The sequence below is a fragment of the Haematobia irritans genome, chromosome 3 (assembly GCF_050003625.1).
Source record: "Haematobia irritans isolate KBUSLIRL chromosome 3, ASM5000362v1, whole genome shotgun sequence".
Classification (NCBI taxonomy): domain Eukaryota; kingdom Metazoa; phylum Arthropoda; class Insecta; order Diptera; family Muscidae; genus Haematobia; species Haematobia irritans.
Window position 1 is genome coordinate 56,225,293 of NC_134399.1, and position 25,175 is coordinate 56,250,467.

General features: G+C 35.6%; 1 protein-coding gene across 1 annotated transcript; it reads left to right on the forward strand.

The window, feature by feature from the left end:
* Nucleotides 1-1,133: 1,133 nt before the first annotated feature.
* Nucleotides 1,134-14,362, forward strand: enok (histone acetyltransferase enoki mushroom). The gene is made up of 6 exons (XM_075301151.1): nucleotides 1,134-1,294; nucleotides 1,920-2,543; nucleotides 2,618-3,033; nucleotides 3,104-4,675; nucleotides 4,745-9,323; nucleotides 12,041-14,362. The coding sequence occupies exons 2-6, from the start codon at nucleotides 2,010-2,012 to the stop codon at nucleotides 13,424-13,426; spliced, it is 8,487 nt and encodes a 2,828-aa protein (XP_075157266.1). The 5' UTR covers nucleotides 1,134-1,294; nucleotides 1,920-2,009; the 3' UTR covers nucleotides 13,427-14,362.
* Nucleotides 14,363-25,175: the final 10,813 nt, after the last annotated feature.

Below are 25,175 nucleotides of genomic sequence, written 5' to 3' on the forward strand. Positions count from 1 at the left end.
ATTTGAAGTGGGGATATCATTCATACAAATTTAGGTTGAAAAGTATTTGCAACGATGTTAATTTTGAATTTGACTCGCATCGAAAATTGTTTGACAAATTATTGAGTAGCGATGCATTTCAATTTGAGGATAACACTTGAGATATTATTGCTAATGTGTTGAATTTCACTGTTGAGGGTAATGTCTGTTTTTTGTTGAGAACGCGATTTTCTCAACAATTTCTCAACTTGAATATTACCCTAATCCTTTGAAAAAATGTTTGAAAAATTGTTGAAATTTAGCATTTTTCAAACGTTTGTGTTTATTGGGTAAGTTTATCAGGACGACAGTGCTCGTGTCGAACGTATGATATATGTTCGACACGAGCACTGTCGCACTGTGGCCACATTATAAGTTAAGTCCGAAGGCATAATCGATACTGCTGCATGTTTATGGGATCGATAACACATTTACCGATGACTAAATAGTCATCGCCGACAATTCGTATCGATTGGACACACTATAAAATTCTTTACAAACACAGACATTCCGTCCGGAAAAACTTATAGTTTTGTCTTTTATATATATAAATTTGTCTTTGATAATGTTTGTCGAACATCCCCTTACACTCAATGATTTGTATCACCAAACCAGAAAAAATCAAAGTTGTTTTGATTTTATGCCAACACGTCCCCGCGACAGCCGAACACGACCTTACACCGTCGGATTTGTCGCCGCAACGTGTTGTGTCGCAGGGTTTATCCGACCGTATAAGGTGCCCTTTACAGTGTGTCGGATCGATAAAACATGTCGGCGATGACTAAATAATCGGTAAATGTGTTATCGATCCCATAAACATTCAGCAGTATCGATTATGCCCTCGGACTTAACTTATAATGTGCACAATATATGGGATATGTTCGACACGAGCACTGTCGTCCGGAATAACTGATAATCTGTAAAGCGCAATATAAACGCAGCCATTCATCAACCAATTCGTATATATTCCATTTTTTTCACACAGTGTTGGTAACACTACATTCGATGTGTGTTGTCACAAACGAAAGTGGAATACGACTATTTGAGTACTCGGTACCCATTCGAACGAGACACTACTACAACCACCAATTTTGCTACTTAATCAAAAACCGCTCCTATAAGTTGCGTGTAAACATAGATTTTGTGGAAAAAATTGTAAAAAATATATATATTTTGTAAAGCTACTTAATTTTATTCGCAAAATTGCAGAGTGAATCAAATATTATGTGTCTGAATAGTGTATAGACAAGTAAAACAATTTCCCACCCAAGAAAAAGTATGTGTTTAGTGAAAAGTTCAACGTTGATGTATACCTACACAACACTCAATACGCCGTAGACATTCGTAACAGAATTACCAAAGAATTGTCTAATTGAAAATCTAAATTTCTTTTCGGATTCGTACAAATTTTGCTTAGAATATCCACATCCCACATTAAAAAAAGAGTCCATGTTACCAAATTGCCCGCTCTTCCTTGCCTTTGGTAATTTGTAAACCCGTATGAAAAACGAGAGTACAGTACAGAACACAAACACCTACCTACAAATCCAGTTTATAAGAGGGCATTAATTTTTGCCTGTTTTTGTAGGTTTGTTTTTTTTTTTTTTAATAAAATTGTCTTGTTGGCCATTTTATGGTCCCAATGTCCATATAGGACATTGGGACCATATGTATCATAGGACTCTTCATTGCTTATCCTGTATCTCTCATCACCTCGACTCACCCCATTTCACAGACCCACTTCCTTTTAAATATGTAAATTCTCTGGCAACCGACTGTTTTATAGACTCGAAAAGATTTTGTGATCAACCAACGACTAAAACACCTTGCTGGGCCGCCTACCAACCTTTTCTTAAATACAATTTAATTTTGAATATGTTTTTTTTATTAATTTCTTTCAGATACACTTCATTTTTGGAATATTCCTTCGTTTTGTGCACATCTAAGAACAACGTTTCTATAAGTTAGCTTAAAAGCTTTTGTGTCGCGTCATGTTTGACTCGACCCAGGAAATCAGTTTGGAAGTATGGCAAAAATGGATCTTAGATGCCATATCGAAAATTCGTTCTCAAAAGCAGAGGCCCAGTGTGCAACGAATATGCCAGGCCATTGGGACACATCACAAGTTCCACGAGGACATTGTGGCCGAAAAGTTGGAACAGATTGTAGAGACCGGGGCTGTTATAAAAGTTTACAATAAAGGTCTGCATTCTTACAAAGCGCCTATGGCCAAAAGAGTAGTGCGTGTTGAAAAGAATACAAACCTATGCAAGGTAGTTGCAAGAGCTGTCCACGATTTGGGAGAATGTGAGGGTTCCAGTGTGAAGAGTATTGAGAACTACATACAGAAATTCAATACTATCGAACTGATAGGAGAGGCCGATTACAAGACGGTTATAAAGCAGTCCATAAAAAAGGCTGTAGAGGCAGGTTTTCTCATACAGGAAGGGAAACTCTATAAGAAGGGTCGTTCATTGACAACGCCGAGAAATTCCAATGCTTCCGTCGATATACCAGTGCAAATTGTAAGTTTGTTTTCTTATTAGCATTATGGCTGTATCGATGGGCTAACATATTCTATTTTCTTCTCTTATCATAGGGTAATGATGTCTGCAAGCATTGTGCGGGTAATGCCCAGAAAAATTTGAATGGCATTCCAGAACCTTTGAGTTCATGCAAACAGTGTGGCATTTCATTGCATACCACATGCGCCAATATTGCCGCCAAATGTAAGACACAATCATTTGTTTTACTTTATATGCTGGTCACCAAAGGCAGTTCATGGTATTGTGAAAATTGTGTGAAATGTGCATGTGGAAAGGGCAATAAAGGACCATGTCTATTACAATGTTTTGTGTGTCAAAGAAATTTCCATTTGAATTGTTTGGACACAATACCAGATAAGAAACCTAAGCATCCTTATAGGTGCAGTGCTTGCTTGAAGTTGAACACCGATGTTTTTCGCATGGTTAAAGGCAAAGATTCGCAGAAAAAACTGGTCTTGGCCAAGAATAGGTTGGTTCAATTTGCCGTATTTTTATTGGAATTTGAAATTAATAAATTTCCTCTTCTACTCTATTTATAGAAATTCTACTTCTACAGCAGTAGCTGGTAAGCAAATGACCTCTCTATCACCGAACTCCCGGGCTAATCTGAGCGATAACTCATTGACAACCCCCAATAGTTCACCGGACAAATACTGGCCAGTCACCAAGACCAAGGTGGCTAAAACTACACCAGTTAAAATACCCAACAATGCCTTTGATATGGCCAGCCCCTCATCGCTGGCTAAGATGAGGCAACATAGTGCCGATGTGGAAGATGCCTTTAAACAACATCTCTCAGCATATCATCATGAGACTTCGTTGAAAACGATGAAAGGCCGCAAGAGAACTCTTTCGAATTTATCTTCTTCAAGCTCTTCCAGCGATAGTGATGAAGAGCAAAACAATGAAGATCGGGAAAATGATGATACCACTTCATCGGATTCATGTTCCTCGACCACAAGTAGTGGCTCCGATTCTTCCGAGAGTAGCAGCGATAGTTCTGATTGTGACGATAACGATGATGATAACGATGATGATGACTATGATTCTGAAAATAGTGAATCCAAGTCCAATGCCATGTTGGCTCAAATCTACAAAAAACAGAAATGTGAAGGTTTGCTTAATGCCTCATCGCCAATGGCAAAACATTTAAGTTTGGTTCAACCGCAAAAGGAAGAGGAATGGGGTTTTGCAGCTGTGGCCAAAAGTCATCCGGATATATTTGCTAGTGGTTCTACAAGTGCCACCACAACAACGGCAACGGCGGCAGTAACAAATAATGACATGATGAGCAATTTGAAGCCAGTTAAGAGAAAGCTCACAGACCATTTTTCTAAGCTAACCACAGAAGAGCCAAAAGAACAGAAGCCTGCAGGTGCAGATAGCCATGTAACTCGGCAACAAACGCCACCGCAAACACAGACGGAGCCGCCCAAAAAAATATCTCCAACTTCAAATAATGTGGCAAATGATCCAAAACCCAGCATGGAAGAACCAAAGGCCGAGAAAGAACCAATAAAAAGAATAGCATCACCTAGCAATGTGATAGCGGAGCAAAAACCCACCCAAATGATGATTAAATATAAACCCAAACCAGCACCTACAGTCGGAGGGAGTACTGGGGCCAGTCAACCCATAGAACATCAGCCATTACAAAAGAAAGCTGTACTCCTGAAGTCTATGCCGCTTGAGAAGAAACCTGCTCCCAAACCTACTGAAGAGGACGATGATGATATACCGTATTTGTCTCAAACAAACATAATAAAATATAAAATGATGGAAGATATTGATATCGCAAAGAGTCAGGAAAAACCAGAAATTCCGGCAAAGGAGGCAGAGGAAAAACATCCTTGGGAAGTAACCCCTGATGAGAATCCGTTTGATTCGCAACCTCTGCCAAATGGGGTTTCCCAAGCGGATTATGATATTTACAAAAAGATTAGGGAAAGGGCTCGCAAAACTATTGCTGGTGCAATGGAGAGTCCCAGTAAATTGATCACAAAACCCACATTTGTTAATGCTAATTCAGAACGTTGTCCTGGATCGATAGAAATTGGCAAGTGGCATATAGAGACTTGGTATTCCAGTCCATTCCCACAAGAATACGCAAGGTAAAACCACACTATTATAGCTCCTAAAAAATTACTCCTAATGTGATTTGTTTTGTCCACTTTTTGCAGATTAACAAAATTGTATTTATGCGAATTTTGCTTAAAATACACAAAGAGTCGCTCTGTCTTGGATCGCCATCAGAATAAATGCACATGGAAGCAACCTCCCGGTACCGAAATCTATCGTCATCAGGATTTATCCGTGTTCGAGGTTGATGGCAACATTAACAAAATATATTGTCAAAATTTATGTCTATTGGCTAAGTTGTTCCTGGATCATAAGACTTTGTATTATGATGTAGAACCCTTTCTATTCTACGTTCTAACGAAAAACGACGTTAAAGGATGTCACTTGGTGGGATATTTCTCTAAGGAGAAGCATTGTGCCCAAAAATACAATGTGTCTTGTATACTGACTATGCCGCAGTTTCAGCGTCAGGGTTTTGGCCGTTTTCTGATTGATTTCAGCTATCTCTTAAGCAGAGAGGAGGGTCAATTAGGCACTCCGGAAAAGCCTCTATCTGACTTAGGGCGTCTGTCGTATTTCTCCTATTGGAAATCCATTATTTTGGAGTATATGTATGACCATAGGAACGATAAGAAAATGACATTTAATGAAATTGCCGCCGAAACTGGCCTGACCGTAGTTGACATTGCTTTGGCCTTAGAGCTTTTGAACTTCATAAAGCTTAGAAAAAATGAAGATGACATACATTACCACATCAATATTAGAGTTGATTGGAAGCGTGTTAACGATCATCATGAAAAGCTTCTAAGACAAAATAATCGTATCCATATAGAACCTGAAAGACTTAGATGGAGCCCCTTGTTGACGCATGTCAAAAACCAATCTTTAGATATTTCGGGAAGACAAAGTCTATCTCCTCGTAAAAATGTGATGAAAATGGTGGATGAGTCGAAGAAATCATCACCCGGAAATAATTACAGCTCTACACAAAAACAGCATAAAGTTCCAGCTGCAGACGCAGTTAAAGAGCAATCATCGAAGGCTACAAAGGAAAAGGCTCCACAAACTGAAGACGTTGAGGAGCATTTAAACTTGAAAACGGAGACTAACAACATATCCCAATTGCACGATGAAGACGAAGGCGTTCAGAAAGTGGATAATTGTGATGCCAGTTTATTTCAAGAACAACATGAACCAGACAGTCAACAAAGTCCAGCATTAAAGCGCAAGCGTTCCTCCCAACAGAGTCCGTGTCCTATGGAAATAGAACCTGCAAAAAACGAGAAGGAGGAGATGTTAAACGAGAATATGGACAATTATGCCACCGAAAGTATGGACATCTGTCCCCCAAACGAATCAACCGTTTGTATAACACCTGCTGAGAAGACTATAGAAGAATGTAGTGCAGTAAAAACTGAAAATTCTGATACAGGAAAAACTTCATCGAGCCGTTCTCAACGTTTAGCGAATCGTAAACATCATGGCGCCACCGCTTTACCCCCTTTGAAGAGAAAACACGATGAGTTGTCAGACGACGAGACTGAAAACAGCATGGAAATATCACCGACAATAGTGGAAAAGGCGGAGATTGAAGAAGATATCCCAAGGGGTGAACAAACTGCAAAAGAACAGAATAATGAGGCTAAAAAGAACGAGCCAACACGTTTAGAGGAAGAAGAGACGAAAAAAGTACCACCAATTGTTGCTGTTGAGGAAGAGAAAGATAACACAGTTAGCGAAACATTGGTGGAACCAAAAAATGATAAGCGTGTACCGAATTTATTTCCAAAATTGAGAGCTAAAAATTCTGGTAAGCTAACAGAGGAGTTATCTAACGACACGGAGGCTGTAGATGCTATAGCTAAGGACGTGGTTACACAAATCGAAGCCCATGTTGCAGAATCTAGTCCTGGCAAACAAGGTGCTGAAAAGGAAGCAGTCCCTGAACCAGAAGTTGTAAAGACATCGCCGGTAAAAATTGAATATAATGTCCCCTGTTTATCCAAATCCACAGAGGTGGCCTCAGACGCCTTGACCAATGTTCATGTGAAATCATCAATTGAAAGTGACGAAAAAGTTCTTGAGGCTGTGGCTAAGAAAACGAAGAAATCACTCTTCAACGATAATGATAGTAAAATTATCAAACCAGAAGTTGAGGCAACACCAAATGCAATTACCAACCCAACTGAAGAAAATAAATCAAAAGTAGAATCGCCGTTGAAAATTAAACAATCAGAAGCAATAAATGAAAATAATATTGGAAATGCTTCCGTTCCTGCAGCAAATTCGCTACAATCCCAAGACCATGTCACAAAAGCGCAGGAATCGAAATCTTCTGGCAACGACGAAGAAGCTTCAAAAAAGATTGAACACGCCAATGTCTCGGTAATAGAGGAAAATAAATCGAAATTGGAAACCCAAGATACAAAGAGTATACCCTCATGTCCTCCTAATGTCGATACAAAGCCTTCACCAAGTGAGTCTCACACACAATCGCCATCCGCTATAGTGGAAAAGAAAGTTAAACCGGAACTCACAAAGGAACCTGAACTTCTTAAAACTGAACAATTGTCACCGGCTCCAAAAAACATTAGTCCCATCAATGAGACAGCCGCCAATGCGGTCATGGAACCTGTAATTACCGTAAATCAATTTGCACTGTCCTCTAATCAAGATAAATCCCAAATGGTGAATAAATCTGTTGCGGACAAACCAGCAAGTGAAAGCAAGCCTCAGGAAAAGGTGTCCAAAACACCTATACTGCCTGCTAGTAGCACAAATCCATTAAATATTGTCTCAAATATCAAACCAGAAATCATACAACCGATGTTAGTGGTACCGGATTTAAAAAAGGAACATCAAATCAATAAGAGCCCCATTAAAATTCCTACTGCAACAAATTTGTTGGACACTAAGCCACCCATGGCATCCACGGAGTCGCAAATGCCTCAGACGGCAACGACCGCGGCCACCATCACTTCCACCAATTCGCAATTAAGTCAACATGGAACGAGTTCTGCTGACTTGAGAGCACAGCAAACTTTTCAGCAACAACAAGCAGCTGCAGCAGTGGCCGCTGTAGCCGCCGTAGCTGCTGCAACTATTCCAAACGTTTCCGCAATTCAACAATCTTCTTCAAGCTACTCCAAAGCTACCACGGACAAATATAAATGTAAAACGGATAAATCCATCGATTACATTGGCGGTGCAAGCGAGAAACATACATCCCATGAAAAGCATAGTAAAGCATCCACCAAGTCCAGTAAATCCGAAACAAAAGGCATGGAAACAAAGGCCAAAATGACACATGGAACGAGAGAGAAACAACAGGAACAGCAAAATAAAATGAACGTACAAAACCAAGCCGTCAAAGGCTTGCATGGAAACATACAAATAAAAGAAGAGGATTCCAGACTTTTACAGGCAACTATGTCAGCAGCTGCTGCTGCTGCTGGAGCCAATGCTGCTAGCAATGTGCACGATAAACTTCACTTTAAGCCAACGACTGACCACAATCTTAATACTATGGATTTGAATAAAATTGCTCCACAGTTTCCTCTATCCAATTATCAGCAGTATTGGCAGTGGGATTATTACGGTTATAATTTGTCCCACTTAGATGCTACTGCACAAAAGAATCAGAATAAATTCCACAAAGATTTGGCCACTACAATGGCCTATAATAATTTCACACAAAATCTGTATCAGTCCGCCAATTTGGCCATGCAACATCATGCCCATCAGCAGCATATACAACAACAACAGCAGCAGCAGCATCAACCACAGCCTCAACATCATCCCAAGGACAAAATGAAAGCCGAACGTAAAACAAGTCCCTTGAAGAAAGAGGATGCCATGAAAACGGCAGCCGCATCAGCAGTTGATCTTAATAGTCATGGCCTATATGGACAAAGCACTGCGGGTGCAGGTTCTTCTTCTATAAAAAACCGATCTCAATTGGATCATATACGTTCCATGAATCAGAATGCTTCGTCTACGACTAAATATCAGCAACAGCAAACGGCAAATTTGCTAAGCCAGCAAATGCACCAGCAACAGCAACAGCAACAACAGGCATCTTGCCAAAAAGTTAAACCTGAACAGGGTAACAATTCCAATGCAACGTCAAACAACAATGACGATGGCAAAATGAAATCGGGAAACTCTTCAAATAATTCCCAAAATACCGGACAGCAGCAGACTACAACAGTTAGTCCCGAAATAACATCTCCAATGATGTACAATAATGAAAATTCTGGCAACAATAATGGTTCGAATCCCAATCAGAGTGGTGGTAATAATAATCCCAATAATAGTGGAGGAGCTACGACTGGTAGCGGCAATAATAGCAATGCGTCTGCAATGCATCACTATGCTAATGAATGTGGTCTTAGTGTACCACTTGGTATGGATTCACCAGCGAGTATTGCTAGTGACATTACTCAAAACTCATCGGACGTTTCCAATAGCGTTCATATGCAACAACAGCATCAATTTACAAATTGTTCAATGCAAAATCAGGGAACCAATACACCCATGCATATGGCGATTTCCCACATACAGCAGCAGCAGCAGCAACAACAAAGTAACATGAATATTAATAATCAAAATCTTAACAATTTGGGCAACCAACAACAACAGCAGCACAATACACAGCAACAGAATCGGAAATTAAATCAAGTAAGTCGTCCCACATTCTTTCTACTTTGAAGACCTAACAGAAAAATTATTACCAAAAAATTTCCAATTAAAATGTTGGTTGAAGTTGAAAGCGTAAACGATTAAAAAATTAACTAATACAAATGAAAAAATTAAGTCAGTAAAAATGTTTGAAAATTGTTTGCGTTTTTAATTAAATTATTAATAATCCAATTAAAATATTGGTTAAATTAGAAAATGTTTCCAAATAAAAATCTAATTGAACAATTTTTTCGCAAATAATTAGTTTCTATATGCATGCTAGAATCATTATTTTTTGGCTTAAAATGCAAAGCAAATTTGTACTCGGAAAATGCATAAAAATCGCTATATTGTACAAAAAATATTTCTTCTAGTGGCAGAATAATTATTGATAAATTAATAATTAATTGATTACCTCATTTTAAAAAATTCTTGACTTTTAAATATTTTTTCAAGAATATTTTTAAATTCAAATTAACTCTGTGATTGAAGCTCTGAGTTTCATTTTTTTTTTGAAGTTTGACGCAATTTCAATATAATGGGATCAATTAATTTCGTGATTGAATCAGAAAAAATAAATTTTGTGGTCTTTCCATACATATTGGTAGAGTGTTAGGTGATAATAATAGGTATATCCTATTATAGTTGTGCGCGTGAATGGAATTTCACTCATCCTCACGCACATTCACGCTCAAGCACGATTCACCACAATTTTCGTGATTCACTAAAAATTTCGGAACATGACAATTCTCGTGACTCAAGAAAATTCTCGTGATTTACGAAATTTCTCATGAATGACGAAAATTCTCGTGACACGCCAATCCTCATGACTCGCTATAAATTTGGGAATTCGATAAAAAAAATACTTAAGGAACGACGGAATCATTAGCAAAATTAAAATATGGTTCACCAGGGAACCATCAAACGTTGGGCGCTATTGAAATCTTAAGAGCATGAGTTTAATCGTGAGCGTGAAATTTATGGAAAATAGGAGCGTGAATTTTATCGTGAGTGTGAATTTAATCGTGAACGTGAATTTATTTTTGTAATTTTTCGAAGAAATTTTACTCACACCCATTCACTAACTAAATTTGATTTTCACTCACGCTCACGCATGGCATATTTTTGTTTAGTAGTATTCACGGACACGAGATTTAGTTTAAATTTTATTCAGGACTCACGTGATTCACGCGTGTCACGAAGTTTTCTTTTATCTCTCTTATGTGTTCATTCAAGTTTTAGCTCCATGATGCACTTTGGATTTGCCATGATATGAAAGCACTTAGAAAAGTTTCAAACACTCCAATTAATTACGCAAATTATAGCATCAATCGCAGATTTATTTAAACGAAAAAAAATTGTGATTAAAAACTTAATTGATTTCGTCGGCACATCTTAATTATTTTTTATTTCGCTAAATTAAAAAGGTAAAGGTAAAATAAAAAAAAAAAATAAAATAAATTGCAAAATTCCAATTAATTTCATCATTAATTCAACTATCAATTAAGAAAATCAGTTAACTTTTTAACTAATTAAAAAAATGTAATTCACCACATAATAATTGGGAAAATTCCAAAGCGTTGACCTAAAATTAAAACCTAACCTAACCTAAATCCAAAAGGGGTGTTTTTTTTATTTTTTGATAAACAGGCTAACTGGTTAAAAAAGAAAAATCAGTGTAAATGAATTTTGAATGATAAAACTAGTTTACAAAAATAAAATCATGTACACTTGACTCACTTTTTTATTTTTAGTTTTTCGCTCTTTTTTCACTAAACAAATTATATCTCGAGTTAGAAATGTCCGATTGTATCGTTGTTGGTACTTAAATGAAGGGTATTATGACGAGTAATCGTTTATAATTGGATCTGTGATAAGTTAAGTGGTACAAAAAATATCGATGCGAAAAAGCCAAATTTTCCAAAAAAAAATCGTATTTTACAATGGACCTTTTCCGCCAGAAAAGTATAAACCATTGAAAAACGACGGATTTCTCTTCATGGTCGTATTGATGATACTCTAAAATAAAAAAATTAAATTTTTTTCGAATTCATCAGATCAAAATACATAAGAAAAGTCGACTCTCATCAAGTGTACATTTTCAGTGTAAACTAGTATAATCACTTTATTGTTATAGTGTTATTGTGAAAGAAAAACAAAATTCTTTTGGGAGCGGTGGTTTTCATATGTTTGAGAACATATTAAGAAAAAGTTGTAACAGACTGTCTATCGCTAGCCACTACTTCTTCCCATTATTCTGGCAACATACGTATACCGTGACGAAAAACGACTTTTCCCGTAGTGTTATGAAGCTTCCTTTACAATTCTCCTTTGAGCTTGTTCACTTGAATGGACGTAGAAAGGTTATGTCTTGGCGCATGTTCGCCTGGTTCGGACAGCAGGGGTATCATCCCTGGAGATTCTCCTGTAATATTCCGATCGCTTAGATCGGAATGTAGGAGATTGATTGATTTATTTAGCAAATAAGCTATTATATGCAGGTCTCTTAGAAGCATATTACATGGGTCGGATGTAAAGACAGCTTTCCAAAGAAAATCTGTCGCGTTGGTTTAAAAAGAAATTTATTCTAACGATTAAGAGGAAATTTGTACTTTTTTTTTAATGCTGCACTTTAATTATAAGACCTTGCTTTGTTGTGCATGTAAACATGTAATCGTTTTTGAAATACTCAATACATCAAAATTTATATGTTACAGAATGAAAATGCCGCGTCCAGTGGTAATAACGTTCAACAGAGGTCAACAACACCGAAACTTATGAGAAATACGAATTCATCATCATCGAATGCACACAGGCAGTCGAAGCAACAACAACAGCAACAGCAGCAGCAACAACAACAGGCTCTAAATAATAATTTGGCTCAGCAGCAGCAGCAACAACAGCAACAACAGGCTTTAGGAAATCATAACAGTCAGAATAATAATTCTGAACAACAAGCACAGCAGGAACAATTGCATAATATCCAACAATTTGCCCAGCTTAATGCACATGCTCATCATCAAAATATGCAAGGAGGAGGCGGCGGAGGTGGCGGTGGAGCTGGTGGTAATTCCGACAATTTATATATTTCACATTTGGGACAAAATTATTCCAGTAACTCTAGTAATTCGTATGACATATCATCGATGCCGGCTGTTATACAGCAACGAATGTCCTTGAACAGTGCTATCAACTCGCATGCTGGTTCGGTGCGTGTTGAACAACCATCGCCCTCGTGTGCTGTTAATAATTTCTATTTGCAAAATAATTTAAATTCCAATGAATCGATTAATAATACATCCCGAGTGCCTATATCTATACCATCGGGTGGTTCCTCGTCTGGCTCAACGACGGCCAATGATCATTTGAACCAGCAACAGCAGCAGCAACAGCAACAGCAGCAGCAACAGCAAACAAGAGCCGAATCGCTACCCAGTGCCCAATCTGGATCGGCAGCTGTGGTTGGTAATCTAAGTAGCCTGTCAAGATTGCAACAGTTAACCAATGGCTTGGACATACCGCCATGTAATACTTCTCCTATTGGTCAGGTCGATATGACACCACCACCGCAGCACGGCATTGGAAACAATTCAATGACTCCACCACCGCATCTTATTGTACCGCAGAATCGTAATCTGAACACTTCTCCCAATATGCTGCAATCTCAAATGGCCTCATTGCAGTATCATCACAAATACTATCCCGGAAATATGAATATAGCACCCATAACAACTACTTCACAGGCAAGCATAAGCCGTTCCGTACGCAATACGGCTTCGGCTCCCATACAACACATTTCGTCGTCGCCGTCTACTTCGTCACCGAACAGCAGTCGAGCGGCTAATGTACATATAGCACCTAATCTGATGACACCCTATAGTGCCATCAATGGCTATCGCATGTCACCGCAGCAAGCAGCAGCCTCCTCTAGCTATTCCACTGGTGGTGAATATCCAAATTCACAAATACCCATGCAAATGGGTGTGATGAATATGCAATCTCAATATCAGGATGCTTGCGCCATACAAAGAGCGGCCCAACAGAATCCTATGTATTCCACATATTCCCCATATATACCGCTGAATGCGCCGATGAGAAGATAAGTTACAAAGAAGAAAAGGCTAAAATATTGAATATTTTTGCCTGCTAAGCAAACAGAAGGAATGAGAGAAAAAAGTTAAAAAAAAATAAATAATTAAAAAAAATCAAGCAAACACATACACTTGTACTACTTACATATACACTATATACACATAAAAATACATAACTACATTTATATAATGATCTTATTAACATATTTGCATAATAATATTTCTTTATTATACGCAAATGAGAAGGAAATTCTGATTTCCCCTTTCCTCTGCAAGCACACACACAAACCCACACGCACCCGCGCACTCTAACACACACACCCACATAAATATGTAATCATAGAAATGTATGTTATCACTATATACTATTTACTCTTTGTATTATTTCGTCCAAGACAAAACAAACGAACCAATACAACTACAATTTATGTCTTTTTTATTATATCTTTCCCTTTTTTTACAAATTTTGTTATTTAGACGTGTGTATTGCCTACCGACATCATCCTTGAAGCACCTTGATATTAATAATCCTTTTTCTCATGTTTTGCTATTTACATATAGTATTTGTCCATATAAAGCAAAAAAACCAAGGTGGATCGTGGCGGCATTTTGTTTTCAGATAGATGTATGCACGAGGGCCCTTTACAGCGATCAAGGTATACGAACCTAATGGAGAATGTAAATGCGTGACCAACAGACATTATGATGATCGTAAACAAAGTACACTGACTAGATTGCCCCACAGTGGAATAATTGTATATATACAATGTTAATGCGAACCTTTTAGCCAGTTGTCAACATCAATGCCTGTGGGTCACATATATATTTGTATGTTCTATTATCGTTTCTATTTTGCATACATTTAATACCTATAAGATTTATTTTAATTATATATTCATTGGATATCCTTGAAAGGGATTTAATAAAGTTGTATCATTAAAATAAAAATATGCAGATGGATTTCTTATTTTGGGGTTTGTGGTAGGGATACAAAAGTCGATATTCGATTTTAGGTAAACATTTCGAAGTTGAAATTTGAGAAAAATCGAAAATCCCCAATCTCCACAAGTCTGAATATATACACATGTTTCATCGCTGGCTAAGCCGAATCTCCATAGTCTTTAGTGTAGATGTGGTGGGGTGAGATGATTGGAAATTACATATGAGAATTATTCCTCTCAAATTGAGCCATAAAGAAATTATATTCAGTAAAAAAGTAACTTTAACTTATTTGCATTTGATGGATGGCAGGTGTAATGTATGGCGCCAACCAAAGAAGGTATTAGGAGTAGATGTTTTGTAGTGTATGGAATGAATTTTGATGAAGGGTGCTGGAAAGCTTTTGCACTTTAAAAGAGTTGTTGTATTATCATACATTTCGTAGTGCACTGTTGGTACACCAGCATGTACCCAGATCGATGGGATGCGTCCAGAGCAGAGATGGTCTGTCGTAAACTGTAAGGTATTTGTCATACATTCGAAAAATACGTAGTTTTTGACAATATAACAAGTATAAACGGCCGTAAGTTCGGCCAGGCCGAATCTTATGTACCCTCCACCATGGATTGCGTAGAAACTTTTACGAAAGACTGTTATACACAATCGAATTACTTGGGTTGTGGTATCTTAAATCATTTTCTAAATTGTGAGTTAGTCCACACGTGGTATATATTAGACAAAAACGTATGTAAGTCTACAAATAATTACGAATCGATATGGACTTTTGCACGGTACGTAGGGAGCCAGAATTGAAATATGGGGGTCGCTTATATGGGGGCTATATACAATTATGACCTTGATATGGACCAATTTTTGTGTGATTGGGGATCGATTTATCTGAGGGCTATATATAACTATAGACCGATATGGACCTAGTTAGGCATGATTGTTAACGGCCATATACTAGCACAATGTACCAAATTTCAACTGACTCAGAGGAAATTTGCTCCTCCAAGAGGCTCCAAAACCAAATTTCGGGATCGGTTTATATGGGGCCTATATATGATTATGGACTATATGGACCACTTTTGGCATGATTGTTAAATATCATATACTACCACCACGTACCAAATTTCAACCAGATCGGATGAATTTTGCTTCTCCACAAATCTGGGGATCGGTTTATATGGGGGCTATATATAATTATGGACCGATGTGGACCATTTTTTGCATGGTTGTTAGAGACCATATACCAACACCATGTACCAAATTTCAGCCGGATCGGATGAAATTTGCTTCTCTTAGAGCGTCTGCAAGCCAAATTTGGGGGTCCGTTTATATGGGGGCTATACGTAAAAGTGGACCGATATGGCCCATTTGCAATACCATCCGACCTACATCAATAACAACTACTTGTGCCAAGTTTCAAGTCGATAGCTTGTTTCGTTCGGAAGTTAGCGTGATTTCAACAGACGGACGGACGGACGGACATGCTCAGATCGACTCAGAATTTCACCACGACCCAGAATATATATACTTTATGGGGTCTTAGAGCAATATTTCAATGTGTTACAAACGGAATGACAAAGTTAATATACCCCCATCCTATGGTGGAGGGTATAAAAATGACTGCCTTTTTAGAGAACCTTTGAAACACTCAGAAATATCACTAGCATTACTGAAAGGGGATAATCCATCGTTGAAAAACTTTTTGGTGTTTGGTCGAAACTTATGTGAAAATCGGGGTTGTATATAATTCTAAACCAACGTCATAGGCGTAGGAAGGCCTCTGGGGAGGGGGCTGAGACCCCCAGAAAAATGTTAGCACCCCCCAGAATTTGAAAACCTATTTACGATTTTCCATTGTTTTTAAATAATATTAACCAAGTAAATACAACCGTACAAAGTTCCGCTAAATACTTTCAAGCACAATCGATCTACTTGGGTTGTGGTAGCAATTGCCGATGTCAATATATACGGGTATGTTCTGGATTTCCCTTCAAAAAGATTTCACCTTCCACTTTGATTTCCCCCCAAAAATTTTTGGTTGTTCTTGGTTTCCCGTGAAACAAGATTTTTCGAAATCACTTGCCGAAAAGTCATAGTCTGCAAATCATATGATTTGCAGAGAAAAATTTAAACATATAATCAAATATGTGGCACAATTCTTTTATTTCTAAGTTTGTGGTAAAATGTTAAGGATATACTCATGTTCTGCAATCTAAAGAAAAACTACTGGATTGTAAAATACTTATAAAAATTATTAAATCGTTCTTACATTTTCGGCCAATTATCTTTTGTTTACTATTGTAAGAGTTCAGAGTCAAGCTCCAAATTTGAGGAACTAGGACTGCACGAATTTCAATTTGTATGAAATTCGAAATCTAGAATTATTTGTGGATCATAAAGAGATACGCCGAAAATGGTGAGTATCGGTCAGTGTTTTAGTATAGCCCCCATCACAATGGACTGAATAATCTAAGTGAGCCTGAATCGTAATCGGGCTGCCACTTTAACCTAACCTAGTATAGCCCCCATAAGAACGATTTCCCAATTTAACTCCTTGGGTTTCTAGAAACTGCAGTTTTTATCCGATTTGCCATAAATTTCACTTGTTGAGGGTATAGAAGGCGCACCAATCATGAAAATTGCTTGAAACTCAATATAAAATTTCCAGATTTTACTTCTCGGGTGAAAATCTACAGATTTAAGATTTCAAATCAAGACGTTATTTTATAATTTTCTTGCACACTTACAAGAAATGTTAATGATTCCTCTAAAAAAAATGGTTCTTACAAATCCAGAATCTGATATATTCTTCATAGGTAAAATCTTTAAATTTATTCCGGGAAGTGTATTGGTTGAACTGCTCTGCTTGATTTGTCCTCAAACCCCCCTGAAATTTCAAAGTGGTGGTGGGTATTTAAGATTCGGCCTGGCCGACCTTTCGGCCGTATATACTTGTTTTTTATTATGTTTTTCTTTTTCTTTTTATATCTAATAAATGTTAGGTTAGGTTAAGTTAAAGTGGCAGCCCGATTAAATTTCAGGCTCACTTAGACTATTCAGGCCATTGCGATACCACATTTAACTAAAAGTACCTATTACATATGCACGGATGAAAAAGGCTGTTTTTCATATGTTTGGCTATAAACATTATATGTTTGGAACACAAATTTTTAAACACAATATTTTTGAGTGCAAGCATATAATGTTCATAAACTAGCATAACATGTTTGGGACATATATGTTAATATGTTAGAACATATTATGTTTGGGACATAAAATGTTTGTAAATATAATATGCTTGGATGCAAACATATATTAATTTAGAAATAGCCTATAAACATATATGTGTTTAGTAGCTTGGAGCGCTATTTAACAGGGAGCGATATTGAATTAAGTTGGTGGTTGTTGCTTGTTATTACAAAATTAACATTTTATTTTTCCTTGGGCAATTGATCAGCTACTTCTTTGATCCTTACAAACTGTGTGGTCCGCTGTTCGAATCCCCGTCCGGCAAAAGGTAAAATTAAAATAAAAAAAAAAATCATACAATTGAATAATTTCTTCTACAATGTTTGTATTACAGAAAAAGGTGCTAAGAACTAAAAAATCTCGTGGAAGTGAGAAAGATGTGGGGGAATATACAATTGGGCAGAAACAAAATTTTGAGCATTCAGGTCGAAAACCTATGTTGTTAGCACCTATATTACCTGTTTTTTTTTCATAATTCGTTATGATTGTAAATATATAAATAAATAAAATTTTGAGCACAATATTGTTTGGGAGAATTTTTTTAAGCATATAATATTTTTGGGTGCAAAATGCTTCCAAACATATTATATGTTCACATAATAACATATTGTTTTTTGGAAGACAACATTATTGAATTTGGATGCAAAAATACAAAATGTTTGGAACTTAGACTACCCAAACATATATTGTTTAGACTAATATGCTTTCAAACATATTATATATTGGAAGAGATCAAACATATAAATGTTTGGGCAATACCCAAAAATGTATATGCTTGAAGCAAAATATGTTTGGGAGTATATGTTACAGAAGCGATTTTTTATGAGCGTGTGGGCACTTCTAGTCTTAACCACTGAACCTTCTCTATTATTTACTTTTGTGTAACCAACCAGATTGCTCCAAAAACATTAACAAACTGCATAAGTTAACGTTTTCCAGGTCCGCCAGCAATCTAAAGCTATATGCTCCTAAAATTCGCTTACGCCTTACACAAAAAGCAGGACACTCACACAAGAGGTGTTTAATTGATTCCTTTTCCTCCACATCATGACAGCTTATACAATAGTCATTATACTTCGCACCTATAGTTTTTGCAAATTCGCCTATCAGGCAGCGACCCGTTATAGCAGATATCATGAGTGCTAACTGACGCCTTGAGAACACTAGCATATCTAGTGTGCGGTTTAAGTTTAAATGGGGCCATATTTGCTTGTTGTCTTTACAACCCTTGCAATTCTCCCATCGAATATTGGCCATCATAACAGCCTTCTCACGCAGTAAGAGCTTGCAGGTGGCCAGAGGCATGCCAACAGATTCTAGTTCCCCTGGAATATGTAAAGTAGTTCCTACACGGATGAAAAAGGCTGTTTTTCATATGTTTGGCTATAAACATTATATGTTTGGAACACAAATTTTGAAACACAATATTTTTGAGTGCAGCATATAATGTTCATAAACTAGCATAACATGTTTGGGACATATATGTTAATATGTTAGAACATATTATGTTTGGGACATAAAATGTTTGTAAATATAATATGCTTGGATGCAAACATATATTAATTTAGAAATAGCCTATAAACATATATGTGTTTAGTAGCTTGGAGCGCTATTTAACAGGGAGCGATATTGAATTAAGTTGGTGGTTGTTACTTGTTATTACAAAATTAACATTTTATTTTTCTTTGGGCAATTGATCAGCTACTTCTTTGATCCTTACAAACTGTGTGGTCCGCTGTTCGAATCCCCGTCCGGCAAAAGGTAAAATTAAAATAAAAAAAAATCATACAATTGAATAATTTCTTCTACAATGTTTGTATTACAGAAAAAGGTGCTAAGAACTAAAAAATCTCGTGGAAGTGAGAAAGATGTGGGGGAATATACAATTGGGCAGAAACAAAATTTTGAGCATTCAGGTCGAACACCTATGTTGTTAGCACCTATATTACCTGTTTATTTTCATAATTCGTTATGATTGTAAATATATAAATAAATAAATAAAATTTTGAGCACAATATTGTTTGGGAGAATTTTTTTTAAGCATATAATATTTTTGGGTGCAAAATGCTTCCAAACATATTATATGTTCACATAATAACATATTGTTTTTTGGAAGACAACATTATTGAATTTGGATGCAAAAATACAAAATGTTTGGAACTTAGAGTACCCAAACATATATTGTTTAGACCAATATGCTTTCAAACATATTATATATTGGTAGAGATCAAACATATAAATGTTTGGGCAATACCCAAAAATGTATATGCTTGAAGCAAAATATGTTTGGGATTATATGTTACAGAAGCGATTTTTTGTGAGCGTGTAGCCTTGCTAACACATCTGCCTCGCAGTTCCCCGGTATGTTCCTAGGGCCAGGCACCCATATTAGGTGAATATTGTCTAATTAATGTTATTAATCCTCATTTGGTTTTATGATATGATATACAAAATATTTTGTTTAATCATCTTGAATCACATACTGTATTTATGAGATTGTAATCTTTTATATGTGAAACTATAAACAAACTTGAAACTTGTAGTCTGATATTTATGAAATAAACCTGTGGTTGAACTTATGATTTATGTTCCTAAATTTCTATTTAGTTTAATAACTAAATCTCCTTTAATATTTTGTTTAGTCTGAATTTTAGTCGATTTAATTAAAAATAGCAATTAATATTAAAACAATTCTTTCATAAATGAATATCTTAATAACGCTGCAAAAACAAAAAAAAAACGTTGCCAGAAAGTAGTGAAATGATATTTTTGGGTCCTGAAGTGGTGAAAAATTGGCGCAGAAGCGATGAATTTAACATAGAACGAATGCCCACCATTTCACCAACCATTGCATTGACCTTGCATCGCTCTTAATCCGCATTCAGTATTTTGAATGTGAATTAAAAAAATTGTGATATTTTCCAAAATAAATACTTTTTATATTTTTTATGAATTTTAATGCATTCTAACGCTTGTGTGAAACGTTTAACCTCGAATATTTGCAAAATTATCGATTTTTCTAGAATGGATTTAGCATTTTTGGGACAAAATTTGAATAATTTGTACCATTTTATTAATTCTTACTTTGTTTTTTACCTATTATAGAGTTATAAAAAATTGAATTAAAAAATCGTCCTGTTAAATAATTAATGACAATTTTGTAAGTGCTTTAAAGTTGTGCCTTAACAACACCCAATTTTTTTGCTGGGAAAAAGTGTGGAATTACTTTTAGTTGCTTTCAGTGTTGCCAACTCCCCAAGGCCAAAAAGCACCAAAAATATAATATAAATTCTAACATACCACCTTCCACAAAATCGAAAATTAAATGCTCTACTAAAAAAAAAAAAAAAAAAAAAAAACCTTCCGAAGATGTATTATAGAACTTTTGTGAATTGAATTTTTAGGTGGGTATTAAGATCGAGTTTAGTTGCTAAAATAGTCATTTTTTCACAATTACTTTTCTTTCATAATTCATTTTAAGGAATACAAACTTTGTGAAAATTTGCTTTTGGCTATTCCCCATCAAGTTATAATAAAATTTGCAGCAAATATGCATAATTTTATGCCTTTTTTACTGATTTATTTTTAACTTAGGGGCAAAACTCGAACTTAGCACTCACCATTATGAACCGCTATTCAAGTATACACTTTGAGCAGTTTTAATGCTTTCGTCCAATTCCTTTTGATCAGTGATGTTTTTCAACTTTCAAAATATTAATATATGGAAGGAGTCTATTTGCTTATTTCAGTTGTGCGTGCTTTTGTGAATTTAATACAAACGTTTTTAATGACATCTTTACCAAATTCAAAAATTCGACACTCATCGCTCGACTTTCCTACAGAATACCCTAAATAACAATATTAATTAAAAAATAATCAATACCAACTTCATAACAATCAAATTCTATATTTGGCAATAAATTTGAGTTTCTTCGGCTCTTGAAAGTCTAATCAAAATTTTTGTATCAATTAAACTTAATACTGTTCAAAATAAAAAAAGCACCAAAAGCACTAAATGAAAATGCCAGAAAGCACCAAGTTGGTGCTTTTTTTGAACAGGCACCAAAAAGGCAATTTGGTGCTTTTTAGAAATCAAAAAACACTAAATTTGGTGCTAAAAGCACCAAATTGGCAACACTGGTTGCTTTATCAGAGAGAATAAAAATACAAGAGGACGAAAATTTCTCTTCTACAAAAACAACAAATGCCAGCTGTATAGATGTCGCACAATGCCTACAGCTTTGGTATTACCGACGTTGCGGTCGAAGCGCTGTTTTGATAAATTGTTTATAAAGGCATCGGCAGTTATAATTTAAAATTGTCTGCCAAAAAATTTAATGGAATGAAAACATTTATAAAAAAGAACATTTGTTGCTACATAGTAGGTTTTAAATCCTATTTTCTTTACGATTCGTAAAGTCGGCAGAGAACTGAAGATTGAGTTACATACCATGCGTTAATGCGTCCGTTGATTGAAGAGTTGAATTTTCTCTTTGAAAGCAACAGTTTTGTTAGAGTGCTTTAAACTGAAAAATATCAACCCATCCATCAACGCACGGATTAACGCATGATATGTAACTCAACCTTGAACTGGGTGACGCCGACGCAAACTGTATGATCTTAGAGAAATTTTCCTCATGACTGCCACCTACTGACGCAGTTTCGCTTCACAATTTCGTTCTCTTGTGTTTATATTCTCTCTGGCTTTATTATAATTTAATTGCCTAGTTATGTTAAAAACTGTTAATTTTTAGCTAGGGGGGCTATAGCCCCCCATGGAAAATTGTCTAGCTACGCTAATGATCAACGTGGTTTGTATTTTGCTACAACAATTTTCACAATTTCAAAAATTTGAAAACAAGTTGCATTCAGACGTTTTTCGAATCCCTTATTATTTGGACAAAATTTCAATTTACTTTTGAGTAAAAATTTCAAAATATTATTATAAAAATTTCTAAAATTCAATATGACGTTTTCATTCCTTCAAAATAGTTTCTTATTAGAAAGAGTTTGAAATCAAATCTAAGGATCCTGTAAGTATTTTTGACAATTACTACGTTTTTTACGTTTTATACACTTATATGACGTTTTCGACGTTTACAACTTTTTGACAGTATAAAACCCAAAAGATATGTTTGGATGATTACTGCGATAACAATCCAGGATGTATTGCTTAGACAACATATAATTGTGGATGATCTGGTCTCCACTCAACATTTACATGTTGAGTATTTATATATTTATTTATTCAAATATTTATTCTAATTACTAATTATAATAAATGTATAGAAAAGAAAGCAACTAGAAACTTTGGCTATCGGCTTATGTTGAGTATAGTTGACACTTGTATCTTATTTTGTATGAAATTGTTTCGTGGTTACTATGTTCGGGTTTCGAGTTGAAAACCGCTTTATTTTCGCGATTACTTTTCCTTAAATAATCAAAATTATAAATGAAAACAAAGTTATTCCTGTAAAGTCTTACCAAAATTTAGAACAACAACGCGTCAATTGAGTTAATTTATTTGCTTTATATTGAACTGTTTTAATAAACTAATCGCGAAAATTTCATCTCGAAAAGCGAACATAGTACTTACCTTTAGGCGAAAAGACGTTGTATTCCAATGTTTCGGTTATTTCGCAAACCCCTTTTTAGGTTATGGCGAAACAAATTCTGCAGTATTTGCATGCTGATTCAACGAACCGATGTCAATTGAGATCGCTATTGCTTGCAGCACGCGTGTATGTTATGACAATTTGCAAAATAAGTAAAACTCAAGTTATATCGGGAGATCGGCTTTAAAGGTATGCCAGTGAGTTTCATATACATATTCAAATCTGACCCCATTCTGAACATTGGATAAAAATAATTATTCGATTTTGTCAAGGAATAAAATATGACGATCGGTTAATATAGGGAATTCATAAAAAATGGAATAATAATTTGTGACGAATATTCTTGGCTTCTTCAACAGGCTTTGAAGCATTTACATCCAAAAAATTAATAGAGAAAAGTTTACTTGATTCAAGCCGTAGCGGTGTCTAAATCCAAGAAAAAAAATATTTTATATGAGCTTGATTTTAGCGTGCGTTGCACTTGTTTTAATCTCAATATGCGCTTAATTCCCATAAAGTAAAAATTTGTTCATATTTTTTATTATTCTTTTATGTTTTATTATTCTTTTTTATATCGATACATACATTTGTAATGAAAAGAAACATAAGTAAAATAAGAAAATGCATTATACAAATAATACACATAGGCGAATAAGTAGTTACATAGATTTATAATATATGTAATTGATTCAAGTACAAAATACATGTTATAAATATATACAAAATAATATAAAATATAAAAATATATATTTATGTATTTTTATTTACCAAATCAGCAGTTCTTGTATGGATAAACTTTGGACCAGGAAGCAAGAAACTCAGAGGAATTCAACTTTTGTAGGCCTTGTCACTTTAAATAGTAAATTTTCCTCCACTTATCATATATGTCGGCCAAATCTATTGACGCTCTGTTCAAGCACTCTTTTAACGCTTAGGGAACGAAATTGTAAATTAGATGGCTTCTGATGTTTTGTTTGTTGAACTTTTGGGGGAGCCGCGTCGTCATATTTTACAAAATTTCCGCATGGATTTCCATTTCCAGACCTTATTCCCTATTTAAAAGATATGTCAAAACATAAAATAAATATAACAATTATTTCTATAAAACGATCTATAAAACGACTTTTGTGTCCACTGCATTACTTGAATCAAGCCGACATTATTCTTTGTATATCAACGACAAAAAATTTTTTGTTAGTATGTAGACGTTACGTTTGCTTATAGATGTATGCAGAATCAATTTAAATATGATGAGATACACATTTATTGGCAAATAGCCATTTTAAACTAATAAACTTTATTTTTACTTACCTTTTAACCCTTGTGTATGTGATAACACCGGATGCGATACCAGCGTGATAAGGTCCCGTGGGACCTATAATAAAAAACGAATGGTAGAGAGGTTATCCCTACGATATTTTTCGATTTTTTACTATGGGTGGAGTCTTCTATGACTCAAAAATTGCATATATAGATAGATATTCGTTAGTAAATATAGAGTTTTTTTTTAATTTTTAATAGAATACAGATAATGTTTAAATTTTTTATTAGTATTCTAGAGGCCCTGATGTTTGTCAAAGGCGTGGTACGTATAAGTATCCCTATACGTACCAAGCAACAATATATTGTTTTAGAAGTTGAATGTTCTGAACAAACTGGATTTTTGAAGGAAAAACAAAACGATTTTTTGTAGTGACGTTCGTTTTGTTCGCAGTATTATGTGCAGTGGTTGCTTCAAACTTGGTCAAAATTGAGGAACATTTTGCCAAATTCCAGGAGCCTATGGGTCTGGAATATGTATAGAAATATAAAAACTTAGATCGACCATGATTTCTATGAAGTTCAAATAACTTTTTTTCCACTTGTAGTTTCGCTATAGTGGATATATCCTCGGAACACATAAAATTATGTACTATGAAGCAATGAAACCAATGGAAACTTCTAAAATG

Coding starts and splice junctions, on each gene's coding strand:
- enok (XM_075301151.1), top strand. CDS start 2,010: ATGTTTGACTCGACCCAGGAAATCAGTTTGGAAGTATGGCAAAAATGG. Junction 2,544..2,617: donor TCGATATACCAGTGCAAATT/GTAAGTTTGTTT, acceptor CTCTTATCATAG/GGTAATGATGTCTGCAAGCA. Junction 3,034..3,103: donor CTGGTCTTGGCCAAGAATAG/GTTGGTTCAATT, acceptor CTCTATTTATAG/AAATTCTACTTCTACAGCAG.